This window comes from Cydia fagiglandana, chromosome Z (genome assembly GCF_963556715.1).
Source record: "Cydia fagiglandana chromosome Z, ilCydFagi1.1, whole genome shotgun sequence".
In the NCBI taxonomy this organism is placed as follows: domain Eukaryota; kingdom Metazoa; phylum Arthropoda; class Insecta; order Lepidoptera; family Tortricidae; genus Cydia; species Cydia fagiglandana.
Genome location: NC_085959.1, coordinates 13,867,654 through 13,886,363, shown reverse-complemented (window position 1 = coordinate 13,886,363; position 18,710 = coordinate 13,867,654). Strand labels below are relative to the sequence as shown.

The window sequence follows — 18,710 nt, the reverse complement described above, 5'->3', positions numbered from 1 at the left end:
TCTCAATCATAAATAAACAGTTTTATGGCTGTGTCCGCGACGGATGTGAATATAATGTTTAAAAACTAGGGATGTACCGACTAGTCGCCGACTAGTCGGGAAAGCCGACTATCCGGCCACATTTGTAGTCGGCGATTAGTCGGCGACTAGTCGGCAAAAATGGCCGATTAGTCGGCACTTTATTAGTGAAAGAAAACAGAAAAAAAAAGAAATCAACAGTCAATATTTGCCATATGTTTTGTGTCTATTTTACCAAAGTACCTATTCAGGGTGCAGACGAAAACTTTTGTTCATATAATTTGGCCGTTTGATCGTCATCGTATGTTGGTGGGCTGGTGTTTTCCTCTCGTGTTGTCGATCTCAACTGATTCTCGTGTAAATTCATGTTATAAAGTTAAATGATTTTATTATTATTCCGTTTTTGTTTTTTCTTTAATGGTGGAGCCATGGGGAACTGTTAATGTTATTGCAAAATTTAGAGACTTATACTATACACAGAGCACGTTGCTCGTAATCTCGTAAAGACGCTGACCATAAGTGATAGGTTCTTAACTGGCGACTACGTACGGGAAATAGAGCCTTGGAAATACCTCCTACAAGTTATACTGACGGTCTGCTCAGGATCGCAAAATAAAAGAAATACAGAAATCGAACGAGGATTCTTGTGATAGGTCTTTGAACCTGTAGAGAACACCTTTTAGCTAAGCTAATAATATATGATGAATAGCGCAACCAAAGGAGCAAAACTATTGTTTTTCACCTGAACTTATACGAAACGAATGATCTGGCCGACTAGCCGACTAGTCGGCCGACTAATCGGCCATTCGAGCGCCGATTAGTCGGCTAGTCGGCTAGTCGGCCAAATCAATAGTCGGTACATCACTATTAAAAACCCATTGAATAGAATAAGCATTTAGATAAATCTCGAGTAACGATAATGGTAATATAACTGTACAAGTATTGTTTTAGCACGAATTGAACAATCTTACTCATTACTACAATATAATACAGTCGAAGGTCTGTAACTAAATTAATTTCATTTGGTTATTCTTTATTTTCGGTACATCGTACCAAATTCATCACAGTTATATGTTTTGAGAGGAGGTAATAGTCTGTTAGCGCGAGTATACTAGTATGTACCTAATAGGAGATAACTTGATGAAGATGACGATACATGTCTTAAACGGAATTCAAATTCTAAAGTTCATTATTTACTAGTAATATGACTAGGTAACAAACACTCATGTCTTCGGAGATTTCCCTTATCATTATCACTTTAACAGTGCGTGGCCCGCACTCAGGTCACGACTTTTACAAATCAGTTAAACTTACACTGGCACAGACCAAGAATCACTTCCTATTCAATATTTTGGCAAGAGAGTCTCCAACTGGCTCGTGTCTTTAACAAAATGTGGCCACTCCTGTAGTATTTCGACGAGCTTCTTTCCCGGGCTCTCCCACGCCGTCAGTTGACTATGGGCGAACAGTTTGTAGTCTTTGGCGATTTTACCAGAAGCGACGCCGAGGTCGATGAGTTTCTTGCAGGCATCGAGCTGTTTCTGCGGCGGGGCCTCCTGGGAGAAGGTGCCTATGAAGGCGATGCCGATACTGTACTTGTTGTAGCCGAGCGTGTGGGCGCCCTGGTAGTCCCAGCCGCGGCCGTAGTACGCGGAGCCGTCGCCGCCGACGAGGAAGTTGTACCCGATGTCGTACCACCCGCGCGACCCGATGTGGTACTCCTGCACCAGCCGCACGTTGTACACGCAGCTGCTCTGAAACATCAACAGATATAACTTCATTCAACCTGTACAAAGATTACTTATACTAATCATGAAAAATTTCAACATCTGAATAATGTTACTAAACTTTTAACAAACTAACCAAATTAAAGTAGAGGATATATGTAGGTATCCATATATACAGAAATATTCTTTTTGTTTGGCTGGCTCTCTTATGTAAGCATATTATTGACATTTAAAATGTATTGTACCATTTTATCAATAAAATGGGTGTGTAATGGTTAATATAATTATAAAAAAAACTATCATACATTTGTTATAACGCCACTTGATATATTATTGTATGTTATAATGTAATTTTTATTATACGTTTCCTTTATTATATTGTGAGTTCATCTATACTGTCATTGATATATCTATATTGGCATTAGCCAATCATCATATATATAAAATTGAAAAACCAGAACGGGATAAAAAACGAGAGAAGAAGCGAGATGGCGCCTTACAAATTTCTAAAAAAGTTTTTGACACGTTTCTCGAATACGACGCACGTATGATAAGAAAAAACTGTTCCAATCTATTATCTAAATATGAGAATATAACTAGTACATAAAATTTATCGCTTTCGATGCGTATTTAATTTACAATAAGCAAATGAAATTTTCAAAATAACTTTATTCGGCCATCTCTCGGCAACTCTCGGTTGCTTTCGTTTGGCGGGGCTACAGATTAGACCAAAAAATCCGTAAGTTAAAGTAACCTAAATTATGTTTGTCATGTTGGTATACAGGTATTTCTGAGTTTTTTTACATGAAGTTAAATAAAAAGTGCTGCCAACCTCAACCTTAGTGTACGCCCATACGAGTGACTTATGCCATATATGACATGAATCAAATTAATATTGTCATATTATAAATAATTTGTATTTTGTGGTTTAAATTTCTTTTTAAAACAAATTTAAAACAACAAAGTTTTTTGATAGCAAGTTATAACGTAGGTAAAGCCTGACAACAGTTTATTTGACCCTCGCCATTTTGCGGATTTTCAATGGTACTAATTTCTTTTACTGGCAACAAGTACTTACTCTTTGACAACGAACGTTGGATGTCATCGAATGTCACCAATGTAAACAAACGGAAAATATCTACGATTATATTCAAATATAAACGGATTTATTACAAAAATGCCAAAAAAAATACCAAAGATGCAAAAAAAATTGTAGTGAATGCAATCAAATACTTGCAGCTTAAAAAAGACGAAGGATTACATAGCATTCCAATAAAGAATGTTTTAAAGTTGGTTGTTGACATGACCGGTATTGACATTTTATAGTGCGGTTTTATTGAACTGGTTAGTTGTTTGGTTTAAACTTTAATATTTCATTTAAGGTTTATGTAGATCGACTATAAAAATCCTATAATCGAATTGGAGTCTGAACGTTTTATAATCGAGGTTGGTGGTCCTGAAAGCGACACAACATCTGATGAAAATCAGACTTCGTCATAGTCAGAAAACGAAGAATACATGAATATTGAATATTTAGAATCAGATTTTGACGAATAGGTAAATTGAAAGAACCGAATTCTCTGTAAGCAGTGTTTTGACATTATACGAGTATCAACATGAAGCCAATATATGTCCACTACCCCGACTATACATGACGTACGCACATTATTGCCATACGTAAGCTGTTTGCAGCGACACTATCTCAGGGTTAAATATACTGTTGTCAGGCTTTAGATAAAGTGCATGTTCAGATATTTTTGAGCGACCAGATGAAAATAAGCAAATGTACAGTCAGCAGTCAGCCAAATATCGTAATATAACTTTATTGCCATAGAAATAAGGATGTGTTTCGATATAGTGGCGAAATATTGAGAGACCACAGCGGCTCTGATACTGAGAGAATGGGAGAGGATCGTGCCGAGAGCGTAGGTACTTGGGACAACAAAATGGGAGATAGCCGATCGACGGACGCCTAAGGTACGGCTGAAACGACGTAGTTGCTCGACTGGCGAGAGCTATCGCAAGACCGAGAAACATGGCGTGATATGGTGTCGGCCAGGACTAACGTTGCGTCACCGTACCTAGCCGTAGTAAGTAATGTTATAATATCCATAAAGGGAAATGGGGAGTACGTTTGTATCATGGTATAATACTGGTACTCTCTTCCCTTCTTTTCGTGGTCACGTGACTGACACAAGTCTACGTCATCATGCGACAGCGCTATATGATATTGATAATATGCGATAGCGCTATATAAAGTGGCAATGTTATTGTGACGTAGGCTTGTGTCACTCTGTCTGGGAAGAGAAGACCATGTTTTATTAGACTAAGGTTTGTATCAAAAGGCGATTTATGGGCGGTGGTCGTCCATATTATTCTTAAGCCGGTAATTAATCTAATGAACTTTTTTGCAACTAGGCTTTAACACAACACAACTAGGCTTTAACACAACATAAAATAAATAATAATTTTATGTTGAAACAAGTTTTAAATAAATACCTACGTAGATGAAAAAATACAATCTTGCCTTTTATCAAATCACATCGTTTTTTGAGAAATTTGCGAACTAAGTTATCAAAATAACTGCTACAATTTAGTAAGAAATGGATATCACAGTTATAAACCCTGGCAGGATTGAATACATAATAATGTCGGTATTTCAATGTACATAAAACAAACTCTTTATTTCATTTACGCGAGCGGAGCTGCGGGCCCGTCTAGTGTAATATAATTTTCAAAGAGTATATAGACATATTTTATAATTACATTTGTTATATTATATTTTTGTATAACGTAATACTTCATACAATTTTATCAAGTATAAATACATACATTGTATAAGATTTCTTGACATACTTATTTTACTGATAACAGTGATAACGTAGTTTTACATACTTTTTAGTCAGACATACTGCTTTTGCTAGCTATTTTATTTTAGGGAGGTCGCAGTTCTAACCTAACAGAACCAATTTTTTCACGGTTTTCGTTCTGCGGGGGCCGCAGTTCAAACTTAACCTTAACCATTTATTTTGCTAGAGTATTTTATTCTACGGAGGGTCAAAGTTCTAACCTAACCCCCCTTTTGTTAGGTAGTTATTCGTTTGTGCGGAGTCGCAGTTCCAACCTAACCTAACCCATTTATGTCATGCAACTATTATGCCATATAAATAATTATGTGATGTCACTTGTTATAACAAATAATATGCTTTAGAGTATGTAATAATTATGGCAATGCATATTAGACGAAGTGTAAATATACCTTATGACCATTATACTAATAATAACATTATGTATATCGTTAATTAGGTATTACGGTAGTATGCCATTTATTACGTTATTCAAAATAACGATATATCAAACTATAATGTATGAAAAGTAATAATAACAAATGTAATGCACCCCAATAAAATATATGAATGAATGAATCTTACATAACTTGGTACAAATTGCAATTACGCCGATATAACATCGTTCTCTATGCGTCCATAATACCTATTTATTATTTTAGTTTTTCCGCGAGTTTTACAAATTTTGTTTATCTAAAGGCAACGAGTCTACAGACCACGCAACGATCGCGCAATCATACTTCATCGGCCGTAGTAAGTAGAAAGTAGAAAACTTATTCATGGAATCTTGGGCATCTTGGCTAACATGTTTAATAAACAGCATTTTTTTACAGTTAACAGCTATAGTTAACATATTTAGACTAAACCCACCGAACCGAACTGAAAATAGCGAAGTCGACACGTACCTACGGTACGCGTAAGCATAAAGCTATTTTAATTTAGGCTGATCCCACAGACCCAACCGTTACAAATAAAAGCAATGCCCGATTATGAGTAATGAATACCTGGTTGTAACAAAAGTTGGTAGCCGTGTGACTAATAATGACCCATGGAGCTGGCAGCCGCAGTTTATCCAGAGGCCCTGTTTCCGGCTGAGCCAACCACTCCATCCGCGACACGATCCTCAAATGATTAGGAGCTATCAGCAGGTCCCCTGGCGCGCCTGCTGGAACATTGCAACAGCCTTGATATTGCAAAACAATGTGTCCTGCCACCTTCAATTCAATATCATGCAATGAAACTAGTGAAATTACACGTTATGGGAATGGTTATGTGTATTAGATCGAAAACGGTTTAAACCTAATCCGTCATCGCCACGTACAGCCGAAAAGGAACACATATCTGCCCCAGTTCCACGTTATCGAGGTGGGAGCAGATGGTATTTTACCATTATTATATAATCAATGCGATCAAAAAAGAACCAAGCTTCATTAAAATATGAAAAAAGTCCCGATTTGGAAAACAGATAACGCCCATAATCTGAATCTAAGATTACCGAGTTGTGATATGTAAGTAGGTGTCAGAACTTTAAATGATTTACAAAAACCTTTAACGTAAATAGATATATATCTATTTACGTTAAAGGTTTTTGTAAATCATTTAAAGTTCTGACACCCACTGTTCTGTTCTGGTACTATACAGGGTGATTCAGGAGACGTGAGCAGGACTAACACTGCGCATTTCGTAAATTATAAGCAACTGTTTCGTATCAGTATTAGTGAGATTAAATTTAATTTTCTAGTCATGTTGAAAAAAAAAGTTATTGATTTATTTACGACATGCATGGTCGCCCTAAAATTAGAATACTAAACTACCGATACTCTGTGTCAAATTTAATGTCATCACTGTCATCACGGTCTGGTTACTTTTGAAAACTCGTATCTCACTCAAGTTTGACAGTTATTTTCTTCGTAATCATAACGCTGTAATTACGGTTAAAGAGTTTTTATGTTCAGTGATTAGGTCTTGTAGGGTGACCATGATTGTAGAGAATTAAACTAGCCCTCACTAAAAAGTTAAAAAATAGGAAAAACTGTGGTTGTTTCGCCTAAATACGACGGTGATCGATCAATTATCAGTTACTGAGTGTGCAAGATTAGTCCTGCTCACGTCTCATGAATCACCCTGTATAGTATACATCGTTTTTATAAAAGCATCCCTGCATGCGTTTAGTGACGTATTTGTAGGTACTCGCCTGGCAAAGTTAGGTACTAATGACACACACTACTGAAAAGCAAATTAACATACCTATTTACAATACAGACCAATTGTTATCAAATGGAATGGAGTGTCCATAACCATGATTCATACCTATCTCGCTGTCCGAGCACTGATTTCTTTTATACATTATAAAACATATATTCATGTAGGTACTTTTTATATGAGGTTTAAATTGCCAAGGTTACAAATAAGTGTCATATATAATAGAATATCCCTTTTTAGTGTCATGTAGGTACGCAGAGTCAGCCTCCATAGTAAGGTACATATGGAACAACGCGTCAATAGACTACGAATAATTATGTCGACTACTTTTGATGCTGACTACCTACCTAAACAGTCGACGTAAAACATTTAACGAATCTACTATATCGTCTAATAAATATATATCGCTTGGCGAGGCGTCCATAGAACTCAATTTACACCAGCTTGCCAATTTTAAATGAACTTCAACATGACACTTAAATTCTATATTTTGTTCAAGAAAAGCATGATGGTTAGTATGACGCCCTGCCACCATACACTAGCACAGTTAGCACTGATAATGAGCGACGGTTAGCCCTTTGAGTAAACTCTACTCGGAGTTTCAACAGTGGTTACCTACTCATAGATTATGTTTGAATGTCTGTCAAATTAAACCAGTTTGACAGCACTGGCTTCCCTTGAATGCGACTGACCCAAAATCTACTCATAGGGCTAACTCAGGGCTAATTGGGTGAATCAATTATTTCTTGTTATTATTTTATCTCGTCAGCCAGGGGACAACAGAAGCATAATTTAAACTTATTATAGACATCTATTACCGTTAATAATTTTTATGGTTGTGTTTCTAATTAAAATAACACAAGCCAAGATATTTATATACAATAATTGATTCGTTTCCTAGTAATAGTAGCAGTTTATTAGAAGCACTGTATCTGAAGTACCATGTTATAATTATTAACATGCTGGGTAGATGGTCCATAGTGAAAAAAGGGCTTATAACTACCACATTTTTTTAATGTTCATTTAGTGACATAGGAGAATGTAACCATGGCAATGTCACAAGAACTAATTGATTTCACCCAATTGTAGCTTGAATTTTGTTAAACCTTAGTAAATTACCTATATCTTTTGGTTTCTTTTTAGCAGTCCTATTCACTGCATGCCACTTTAGGAAGCTAAATGAAAACCGCAAGTTCATGGTTAGTAGACAGTACGATAGCCACGCCGAAATGAGTGGTGCCACAACAATCGCGACCAGTCTAAGTTCTGATGAGTATTCATGACATGAGCCCGACACCAGTCTGCCTGAAATAAATGCAAGTGTCACCGACAAGCTTAATATCCCGTAAAAATAATCATACACCTTGAGTGAGTAAGGGCCAGTTGCACCAACTACACTTAGCAGACTGATCAACGTCACTCAATGGTGAGCTATGAAACATCCTATGTGACAAAATTTTGCATACACTTTAACGGTGACGGTTTTGGTGCAACCAACCCTAAGAATATTAAAAACTAAAAAAATGTGTTAACACAAAAAATTGTTACATATTGAGTTAAATTGTGTCACATTTAAATAATTAATATATATTTTAAATATGCTTTGTCTATTAAGAGTCTTTATAAAAACAACAAACTCACCATATTTCAGTTTTTTCTAACTACTTTAAATAATCTATTGTGATTTCAGTATCAATATAGAAAAAAAATAGAATTTTTGGTCATTAACCAAATGTAGCAAAATTTAATTTTACCCAAATGTGTTTTTGATAGCTATCCCATATTCTGTCTTATATTTTGTTGTTTTGAAATTGTTTTATGTATTCAAAGTTTTGATATTTGTTTTAAATGTCTAAGGGCCCTTACAGACGAGCGACAGTTACTGCCAGTGACCGCCCGCGACAGCAATCGGCGATCATCGGCGATCGTCGCCAGCTGCGGCTGGCGACCGCTCGTGACGGTCGCAGCGCGCACTCTTCGATGTGTGTGTGTGTGTGATGTGTGTGTGTGTGTGTGATGTGTGTGTGTGTAGTAGATCACAAATCGACGAGTGCGCGCTGCGACATCAGCGATCGCCGCGGCGTATTGGCGACAGTCGGCGACCGTCGGCGACCATCGCGGGTGGTCGCCAACCGCAGCTGGCGTACTGTCGCTCATCTGTAAGGGTCCTAATATGACATATTCATGATGGCAATAGTGGAAAAGTGTTTATATAAAATGTGTAATAAAATTATTCATAGAAATCTTACTTGAGTGCTCATCAAAGGGTCCATCTGACCCTTTAGGTATGCCAAACACTATGGCACAACTGATTAGTACCACTAAGGCAGTTACAGCTATTGTAAGTTTGTGCCATGTCTTGAGAACAAATTTATCAGAATCTGCAATGAAAATACATAAATGATGTTATAACAGAATATTTTATGAATCCTATTGTATCCATACAAAAAGCAATATAGTATGAGTCGGATTCACATTCCAAAGGGTTCCATACATTACAAAATGTATAACAATGTATTTTTTTATGTGGAATGTGAATGAAATGTCTTTAAAAACCCATAGGACTCGGATCAATGACTAAATAATTAAGTCCGACTCACGCTTCACTATTTCTAATAGGTTTTCCCGTCTAACTCTAACTATTTTGTGTATTATATTTTCAATATTTTAGGCCAAAAAAGTGCTTTTCAACCTATAGCCTGCTTTAATAACATAATCTCAGGGAATAACACAAGTCCCTTTTTTTACATAACTTACTAAGGACTCATTTAGACTATGCAAGAACTTTCATGCTCGTTCCATTACATTGCACGTTTTGATCGGTTGGTTGAATTGGATGTAACCAACAGCCTGCAAAGTAACTAAAATTGCATGCAAGTTTGCACGCTGTCTAAATGAGCCCTAATAATTGCTCAGAGCAATGCTGAACCGAATGGAGTCGAGTTTGCCCAAAAGGAGGAGTGTCTCCCCACTGGTGAAAGTTGAGAGCTACACAAATTAAAAAAAAAACCGGGCAAGTGCGAGTCGGACGAAGTTCCGTACCATAATGCAAAAAAAAAGCAAAAAAAAGCAAAAAAAAAAAACGGTCACCCATCCAAGTACTGACCACTCCCGATGTTGCTTAACTTTGGTCAAAAATCACGTTTGTTGTATGGGAGCCCCATTTAAATCTTTATTTTATTCTGTTTTTAGTATTTGTTGTTATAGCGGCAACAGAAATACATCATCTGTGAAAACTTCAACTGTATAGCTCTCACGGTTCGTGAGATACAGCCTGGTGACAGACAGACGGACGGACGGACGGACGGACAGCGAAGTCTTAGTAATAGGGTCCCGTTTTACCCTTTGGGTACGGAACCCTAACAATGGAATAAAATATTCTTACCATTGTCAATATCAGGATCTTTCCTATTTTTATGTGGTGGTGAAACATTCTCATCACTGGTTTTATCGTACGAGACATTTTCAATGCCAGATTTATTGTGAATAATTTGCTTTATGACCACGGGACCTTGGAAATACGTATTGTTTCCAAACTGGACGTTCTCTGAGTTGGTTACGTTGACAGAGCCAAACACAGGCGGCACGCTAGGCCTAGCGATGGCGGCGACCGCACTCGACGGCGTCTGTTTTGGCCCATCTTCACTGTCCGAAGTATCTTCGACTATCTCCAGCCCATTAATCTCCCCCACAACACTTACATCGAGGTTTTTGTTCTCATCGCAAAAGTTAACTGTATCATTATTAATAGCCATTATGCCATATATAATTAGTGATCCCTAATCATTATTTTTTTTAATCCAATCACTAAAAATTACTTCCTAACAAACAACAGTTAAAACGTCCTATTACTGATAATGTTATAAGTACACATTGTTTTGCTAAGAGAAGACATCTTGTTTTACAACATAACTAATAATATATGTAATTAATATTGTGTTCTAATTCGTAATTAATACTAGGCTATAACATTTGAATATACATTGTAATAAGAATATACTTAAAAAAATGTAACTCCGGCTAACGAAATCACTTTAACTTTATTTGTGAAACTTTTATCCTGACAGACTGACATGACACGGTCTGCCTTCTATTGTCACTTCATTATTTTTTAATTCGGGACGCGTTCTGAATTTATGATGCCACAAAGCAACTCCCATGATCATAATCACATGTGTTTATATCAAGTATGACCATTGTATGACACTGACAGCTGACGTTAAGGTGAAGGGGTGGGCAAAACCGGAAAAAAGAGGTGTCTTTGTCGAAATAGTTTGGTCGTATTATGGCATATGGTGGTCTGGAAAGTGATTATTCCTGTCGAAAATACACTCTAGTATTGGATAATGTAATCGTTATGTGTCTGTCTGTTATAATGAAGGCTAGAAAGTACATTTAAAAACTAGTTTTAAGAAATACTTATATGCATTTTATTCCATCCGGACAGAATTTTACGACAGCAATTTTTTTTAACTTACTTGTAAGACCTTTGTCTATTTTCTAATAGTGCAGTTTTCTTCAAAATAGTTGTATTATAGGTTGTAGACCCAAAACCACCTAGTGCCTACGAAATCGTCGCACTTAATCGTCGGACTACGATTGCTCTGTATATTGCGCAGGCGCTTTTATAGCGTAAAGATAAAAATATTACACGAATATATACCATGACATAGAATAGAGTATACTCTTTTAAAGAAAAATCTAATATAATGCGTAAATTATTCTAAAAAAAAATAAAAAATGATTTAAATTAATTTAGTAAATTACGTGGATTTGAACATACTTTGTTTTTAAAATTATTAGATAAAGGATTTGTACCGTTTGTAGCAAAGAAAGAAAGCGACGTTGCAAGTTCGTGCATTGTTCGAAATCGCCACGAGCGCTTTGCGCTGCTGCCAGACTGGTTCGTTGTTTGTTGTTTGGACATTTAGAAAACTTGTCAATCTTGCTTGCCATTGTGTTGTTTATAGCGTTCCGCGACGATTCTGTATGAGTTAGCGTGTACTCCTTATCGTTTTATTCCTGTTACTTGTTATCATTCGTTGTTATTGTTTTGTTTGTTATTGAACTTAGTGTTTTGTGTGGTACAAGTCGTTTCGTACTAATAACGTACGTGTGGGTACGTACTTTATGTTTGAAAATCCCTTAGAATGGGAAACAAGAAAGGACGAAAACCTAGTGCATCAGTGAGGTTGAAGCGGAAACGTATAAGCAAACATGCTCTGGAATGTCGTTACAACAAAGCCGCTGCACAGTAAGTACCTACCTACCTATAATAACAAACTTACCTCTCGTGATATAGATCCGTGCGTGAGAGTATTGTTTTTATTTTTATTATAAAGGTTACTTTCAATGATCAGACAGGCCGAATACTAGGGGTTTAGTCTAGCAGACCAATAAAAGCCTGCAGCGATTTTGATAGCCCACGCAGTGCAACTAGTGCAAGTGCTATTTATAATTATATTTTCATAGAAGTTTGACGTTTACTGATCAATAACTAGGTACAATAGAATAATTTCCTTATTTTATTATTATTGCCTAACAAAATAAGACTAATGATCTCGTTAATTGGATGGAATCTTTATAGTATAGCTCACGTACACTGTATTTTTCTTCTAGGCCACCTGATCCACATGACCAAATTGACAGTGAAGTGTGTCATTCTGTTCAAGAAACCACAAATCAACCTGAACCGTAAGTGTTATTAAATTTGGATGAGTAATAATAATAATATTAAGTAGGTACTTATGTTTAATTTTACCTCACAGCCAGGTTAGCCTGCATTTATGCTAGCTGGAACCAAACTGGTGGTACATACCCGCACCCGCAGATATTCATACATGTCAATATTTAACAAATTCCTTTCAGCATGGTTACCATTGGAACCATATTTAGTAAGCCTCTGGTATCTATTTCGAAAGCAGTATGTCATGAACTATAATATGTTGGTATTTGAAGTTTTCAATGCGTTTTTCTGTTGTTACTTACAAATGGTAATAAATTGCATTAGGTACCATAGTGTCTGTAGTCAATAAGTCGGGCAGCAGCTCAAAATTTCTGTAAAGCAGATACAGATGGACTGCAACCTAACTGCAATTTGTGTATGATTTGCACGCCAACTGCGATGTCAGCATGCAGTTTCCATACAAGTTGTAGTTGGGTGCAGTCCGTCTGTACCGGCCTTAAGCTGCTCATTTTAAGTAATACAAATAAATAATTTTGTGAAATAGGTCCTGTGTCTGGTGTCCATGTCCCAATATATATCTGTAATTTAATTGAGTTGACTTGTTTTAAGCAGGAAATTGTAAATAAGTCAAAATACAAACATGTTTTTCAAACAGGTTTGCCATACATGGAGTGGGTCACATAATGGAGCATGATGGTTACTTGTTTAATTACAGCTTATTTATATTTTTCATTGTTACAGATCTTCTGCTCATGGAGATAATTTGAGTGTAGACACTGAAGGCAATGATTTTATTATAATACCTGAAAATATACCTACTGGCCCTGAACAGTAAGTAAAGATTTTATTTTATATTTATTACATGAGTTGAAAACATTGACATATATCTAAAGATGGGCCTTACGGGCGTTAATTCGTAAGTGACACTGCTGAACTAGCATCATTCTTAGTGTAGTGCCTGTAAGGGTCCATATATTTCAATGATTCAATAGCACTGTTCAATAGTTATTTGTTTTACAGGGGGGCAAAGTTGTTGTTTAACCGCTCATGCTAATATTGATGCCCGAGCAAGTGAAAGATTCCAAAATTGGAAAATTGGAACCTTGAGCGTTGCGAGGGTTTCAAAGCATGAGGTTTAAACAAAATTTGCCCCCGAGTGAAACACAAAATTTTTCACCACATCAAACTGAAGCAATTATTAAACGTAAAATATCAAACAAAATCAAACCAAATCCAAATTAATGTTATTAAATGTTTATCATCCAAAATCATCATTTAAGTCAATTCTACCAGCAAACCGCTACCGCTTCCAGGACCAGAGGCGACACGACCTAGATCTGCCGAAACATAGATTAAGAAAATCTGCTCTCAACATACACATACTTAGGACCTAAACTTTATAATAAGATCCCAAGGAGTATAAAAAAACGTTCACACCAACTTAGGATTTATATTAAAACTGAAGTCGTTTTTAATCCAAAAGGTCTATTATTCCGTTGCTGAATTCTGGGATGAATAGCTCGACGATAAATTGAATTTTTTATGACATTCTGAGAATTTTATTGTTGTATTTTTATTCTTTAACCGACTTCCAAATCTCAAAGAAGGAGGTTATCAATTCGGTTGTATGTTTTTTTTTTATGTTTGGTACTCCATATCTCCGTCATTACTGGACCGATTTTGAAAATTCTTTTTTTGATTGTATATATATGCATACTGGGAGCGCTGGTGGCCTAGCGGTAAGAGCGTGCGACTTACAATCCGGAGGTCGCGGGTTCAAACCCCGGCTCGTACCAATGAGTTTTTAGGAACTTATGTACGAAATATCATTTGATATTTACCAATCGCTTTTCGGTGAAGGAAAACATCGTGAGGAAACCTGCATACATCTGCGAAGAAATTCAAAGTTGTATGTGAAGTCCCCAATCCGCATTGGGCTAGCGTGGGGACTATAGCCCAAGCCCTCTCGCGCTCGAGAGGAGGCCTGTGCCCAGCAGTGGGACGTATATAGGCTGAGATGATATATGCATACAGATTGGTCCCGTTTTTGTCAAAACCCAGTTCTGATGATGGGATCCATGAGGAATCGAGGGAACTCCTCAAATCTTTGAGGCATACATATTGTGATTTTTAGGTTTTTATCAACTAATAAAGGATATACATCCAAAAAAGTGACATTTGATGAAGTGGAACTGCTGATGATGATCAGAACGGAACTCTTCAACGACGCATAGCTCGCGTTTGGCGATTTTTCCTCTTCGTTATGTTTGATACGCAAGTTAAGTTTTTAAGCCACATTTTTGTCAAGCTCGAGTTCTGATGATGGGATCCATAAAGAATCAAGGGAACTCCTCAAATATTAAACGCATACGTATAGATTTTTTTTGTATTTTTTATGAATATGAACAAACATAAGAAAACAACTCAAAATTTGCATTTGATTACAATGATTACTTTGCCTCACATGTGAATAAAATGCTTTGCTTTGCTATCAGTTTTTGAAGTGCAAAGTAAGCCTTTCCGAGCTGGTGTGGTGAAAAATAAGTGAATAATTGTATCCCAACAATTGGCTGTCGTTTTAACTCGCCGACAAAAGAATTGAGATCTATAGTTCGTTTTTTTTTAGCATTAGAAATAAGGTAAACAATCTTGATGTGTTTTTTAATTGAAAAACACATTTTAAAAATAAGTTACGGCAAATATGTAACAAATTATGAATCTAATACGATCATTAATATTCTTCTGCTTTCATAAGTAATAGTTACTGATTAACCGACTTCCATTTCATAGAAGGAGGAGGTTCTGTATTCGGCTGTGGCTATGTTTTTTTTTTTTTCTATGTACGTTCACCGATTACTCCGACATCCGTAGTCCGATTTGAGTAATTCTTTTTTTGTTTGAAAGGAGTTACCTCTGAGTTGGTCCCATTTTAATTTGGCTCTGTTCTGATGATGGGATCCATAAGGAATTGAGGGAACACCTCAATTTTTAAAGGCACATGCATGGTGATTTGGGTGTTTTCTTAAGCAAGTCGAGCATTTTCTCCCGAAAACCACCACTTTGATGAAGTAGACCTGATGATGATGATTGTTTTGATGATAATGATGATGATTTTAAATGTAGTATGTTCAGCGATTACTCCGGCACCTGTGATCCGATTTGAGTAAATCTTTTTTTGTTTGGAAGGAGTTGCCTCCTAGGTGTTTCCATATTATTTTTGGTTCTGGTCTGATGATGGAATCCATGAGGAATTGAGGGAACTCCTCAGTTTTTAAAGGCACGTGTCAAGTGATTTCGGTGTTTTCTAAAGTAACTCGAGCATTTGCTTCCGAACACCGCCAATTTGATGTAGTGCAAGTATAGCCTTACCACGAGTTTGACATTGACATATTCGCTAAGTTAGCGTCGCTAACGTCTTCGTAACTTACTTTTTATGCATCTCGCTCGCACTAATATGCCAGTACGAGCGAGATGCAAAGAAAGTAAGTTACACACACGCTAGCGATTAAATCAATGTCAAACGCTTGGTAAGCTGGTAAGGCTACTGATCGGGGATTAGGGTTAGGAGTTAAGGGGTCGGGTAATGGTGGTTGAAGGGCTGCTGGTTCAGGGCCGAGGGGTACATGGATCAGGGGTTGATCGGGGGGGTTGAGGGATTGGGTCAGTGGCGGGGCGGAGGATGGATTTAGTGTAGTGACAGGAATTATAATTTCCCAGACGGACTAAGGAAAATTCCTGATTACATATTTATTAAAGTAGATACACGAATTTAGTGTTAATCATGATGTCGTTTTTCATTCATGCGTCGCGCTCTTAACAATGCGTTAAAACTAAAAATGGAAAAATAAAAACTTTTTACAAAAAAAAGAAAACCGACTTCAAAAAGGATGAAATAAAATATTATCCTTTTTAAGTCTATGCGTTACCAACTGATATGTTTGAAGTCGGTGCCAAGCCAAGTAGTAACAATACCCGTCAAAAATAATCAGCTTTATGACTATAAATCCCATTAGAACTGTACTAATAACTAATTATAAATGTGTAAGTAATTCTGTCTGCCTCTTTGTCGCCTTTTCATGGCTAAACAACTGAACCGCTTTAGGTGAAATTTGGCAAGAAAGTAAATTCCTTGAATTGTTTTATATTTTGAAATGTAGTCCTCTGAATAAGGGACGGGAAATAACTTCAGTCCCAATCCCACGCTTGCGTGCCGACAAACATGGTACGGACTGTGCCAAGAAGGTTTGATCGTGTGTTCTTAGGTACAGTCGACGTCAAAAATATGTTTACACTTTTGCACCTTACTCCTTTGTTATAAGACGAAAAGTGTAAACATATTTTTAACGTCGACTGTACCTACAGAAAGTACGTTCATTGTCGTCGTGTAAGGCAATCCACGTAGGTACATCCTTATCGAATCGCACCAAAATCATGGTATGCTTCAAAAGTTCGCTTGGCACCGACTTCAAACATATCAGTTGGTAACGCATAGACTTAAAAAGGATAATATTTTATTTCATCCTTTTTGAAGTCGGTTTTCTTTTTTTTGTAAAAAGTTTTTTTTTAAAAAGCGTTTTTCAATTAAAAGACATATCAAGATCGCTTACCTTCTTGCAAGTTTTTTCTAATGCTAAAAAAACGAACTATATATTGGTGCCAAGTTCTGTGCTGTGTATAAAATCCTGTAATTAAGGAACTTGGCTTTGATTTTGTAGCCTAATGAAAAAAGGGAACCTATTTCTTACAAACTACTTAATACATTTTTCTTCCTCACTCTGTATAAGATAAGGCGGGTGAGAACCTTTAAGTTTTTGTGATCTCTAAGATGTGCCTATGACTCCCTTCTCCCAGTGAAGCGATATACATGTAAAACTGTATTTAATGAAATATTTCTAAAAGTTTATTTTTAAAAGGTAGTTTTAATTAATTTGTTGTTATTTTATTAATAATTTTCTATAATTTCAGTGGCCATGAAACAAAATATGGCAGGAGGATTGTCAATGTGGCCCAGTTCTTTGACAAGTTCAAGAAATATCTGCACATGGCCCTCTCAATTGCGGATTAAAATCAGTCCAGATCATATCAGAAACACGAACTGGTCTTATCTCACTTTACACATTAGAGTGCAAAATGTGCAATATGAGGTTTCATATTCACAATGACAATGCTGCTGATACATTGGACTTGAACATTAGCGCAGTGGCAGGCACAGTAGCAATTGGGTGTGGCTACACTCAACTCACTGATTTAACAGCTGCTATTGGCATACCTCCAATGTCAAAAAATATATTTTCTGCCAGAATGGCGGTTGTACACAAAAAGTGGGAAGAAGAATTGTATAAATCAATGACCCAGGCTGCTGAAGAAGAACGCGAATTAGCTATAAAAGAGGGAAGAGTCAATTCTGAAGGCATTGCTATCATAGATGTGATAGCTGATGGATGTTATTCCAAAAGGTCCTATAGAAAGAATTATTCTGCTTTATCAGGTGCAGCTGCTATTATTGGCAAAAGGACTACTAAAATATTGTATGTAGCAATAAAAAACAAGTATTGCTCAATTTGCTCTGTAGCACAGAGTAGAAACATAGATGCAAAGGAACACAATTGTGGAAGGAAAAAATGGAAAGGCAGCTAACAGAATTTTATTTAGATTGTCTTCTGCCCGAAATTATTGACCCCAGGCACACACGGAAAATGCCGATTAGAGACCCCGCCTACATAACAGAAGCCATTAATGAGAAAGAGAGGAAGAAAACCTCTGCGCCACCAAGAAAAAGAAAACTAGCTGAAAACAGTGAAAACATACCACCGCCCCCCAGCCGTCGTAGTCGCAATAAATAAACGATAAAAACTGTTTTATTTGTATTATTCCAAATATAACATTATAGTGTTCAAAATTACACGAAGAAAACCGAGATGTTGGTTTTTATTTTAATTCTACTAGGTAATGCAAAAATTGCTTTTATGTCTATGTGTAATTCTGAACACTAGGAACTTTTTTATTTTATTAATTACCTTTCCATGCCCAGTGGTGAATTTGCAGTCTTGGCTGCCCTAGGCCTCAGGCCCTGAAGTAATTACAGTCACGGTTTGTGATTGTTGAACCATTTAGACTCCTCACTAAATTGCTTATTCAATACGTACGCTATGGAATGTCCAATTTAGCTAGAGCCCTAAATGGATCAACAATCACGGAGTGTGACTGTACTAGCCACCTCTTTCTCAGCAC

At 36.7% G+C, this 18,710-nt stretch overlaps 2 protein-coding genes across 5 annotated transcripts; one reads left to right on the top strand and one right to left on the bottom strand.

The window, feature by feature from the left end:
* Positions 1 to 828: 828 nt before the first annotated feature.
* On the bottom strand, positions 829 to 10,659 carry LOC134678682 (peptidoglycan-recognition protein LE-like). Of its 4 annotated transcripts, none has more exons than XM_063537333.1 (5): positions 10,179 to 10,659; positions 9,043 to 9,174; positions 7,913 to 8,098; positions 5,596 to 5,756; positions 829 to 1,772 (listed from the first exon to the last, which is right to left on the bottom strand). In XM_063537333.1, the coding sequence occupies exons 1-5, from the start codon at positions 10,546 to 10,548 to the stop codon at positions 1,362 to 1,364; spliced, it is 1,260 nt and encodes a 419-aa protein (XP_063393403.1). In that variant the 5' UTR covers positions 10,549 to 10,659; the 3' UTR covers positions 829 to 1,361. The 4 variants fall into 4 exon arrangements, with proteins under 4 accessions (XP_063393403.1, XP_063393404.1, XP_063393405.1 ...); XM_063537334.1 differs by having other exon boundaries at positions 5,596 to 5,753; XM_063537335.1 differs by lacking the exon at positions 7,913 to 8,098 and having other exon boundaries at positions 831 to 1,772; positions 10,179 to 10,657.
* Positions 10,660 to 11,573: 914 nt separating this feature from the next.
* Positions 11,574 to 18,335, top strand: LOC134678589 (uncharacterized). The gene is made up of 4 exons (XM_063537213.1): positions 11,574 to 12,047; positions 12,413 to 12,487; positions 13,221 to 13,310; positions 17,445 to 18,335. The coding sequence occupies exons 1-4, from the start codon at positions 11,944 to 11,946 to the stop codon at positions 17,542 to 17,544; spliced, it is 369 nt and encodes a 122-aa protein (XP_063393283.1). The 5' UTR covers positions 11,574 to 11,943; the 3' UTR covers positions 17,545 to 18,335.
* Positions 18,336 to 18,710: the final 375 nt, after the last annotated feature.

Excerpts from the sequence above, each read along its gene's own strand:
- LOC134678589 (XM_063537213.1), top strand. The coding sequence starts at position 11,944 with ATGGGAAACAAGAAAGGACGAAAACCTAGTGCATCAGTGAGGTTGAAG. Across the intron at positions 12,048-12,412 it reads TACAACAAAGCCGCTGCACA|GCCACCTGATCCACATGACC; the intron begins GTAAGTACCTAC and ends TTTTTCTTCTAG. Across the intron at positions 13,311-17,444 it reads ATACCTACTGGCCCTGAACA|TGGCCATGAAACAAAATATG; the intron begins GTAAGTAAAGAT and ends CTATAATTTCAG.
- LOC134678682 (XM_063537333.1), bottom strand. The coding sequence starts at position 10,548 with ATGGCTATTAATAATGATACAGTTAACTTTTGCGATGAGAACAAAAAC. Across the intron at positions 5,757-7,912 it reads AAAGAAACCAAAAGATATAG|CAGGCGCGCCAGGGGACCTG; the intron begins GTAATTTACTAA and ends GCAATGTTCCAG. Across the intron at positions 1,773-5,595 it reads CCAACTTTTGTTACAACCAG|AGCAGCTGCGTGTACAACGT; the intron begins GTATTCATTACT and ends TTGATGTTTCAG.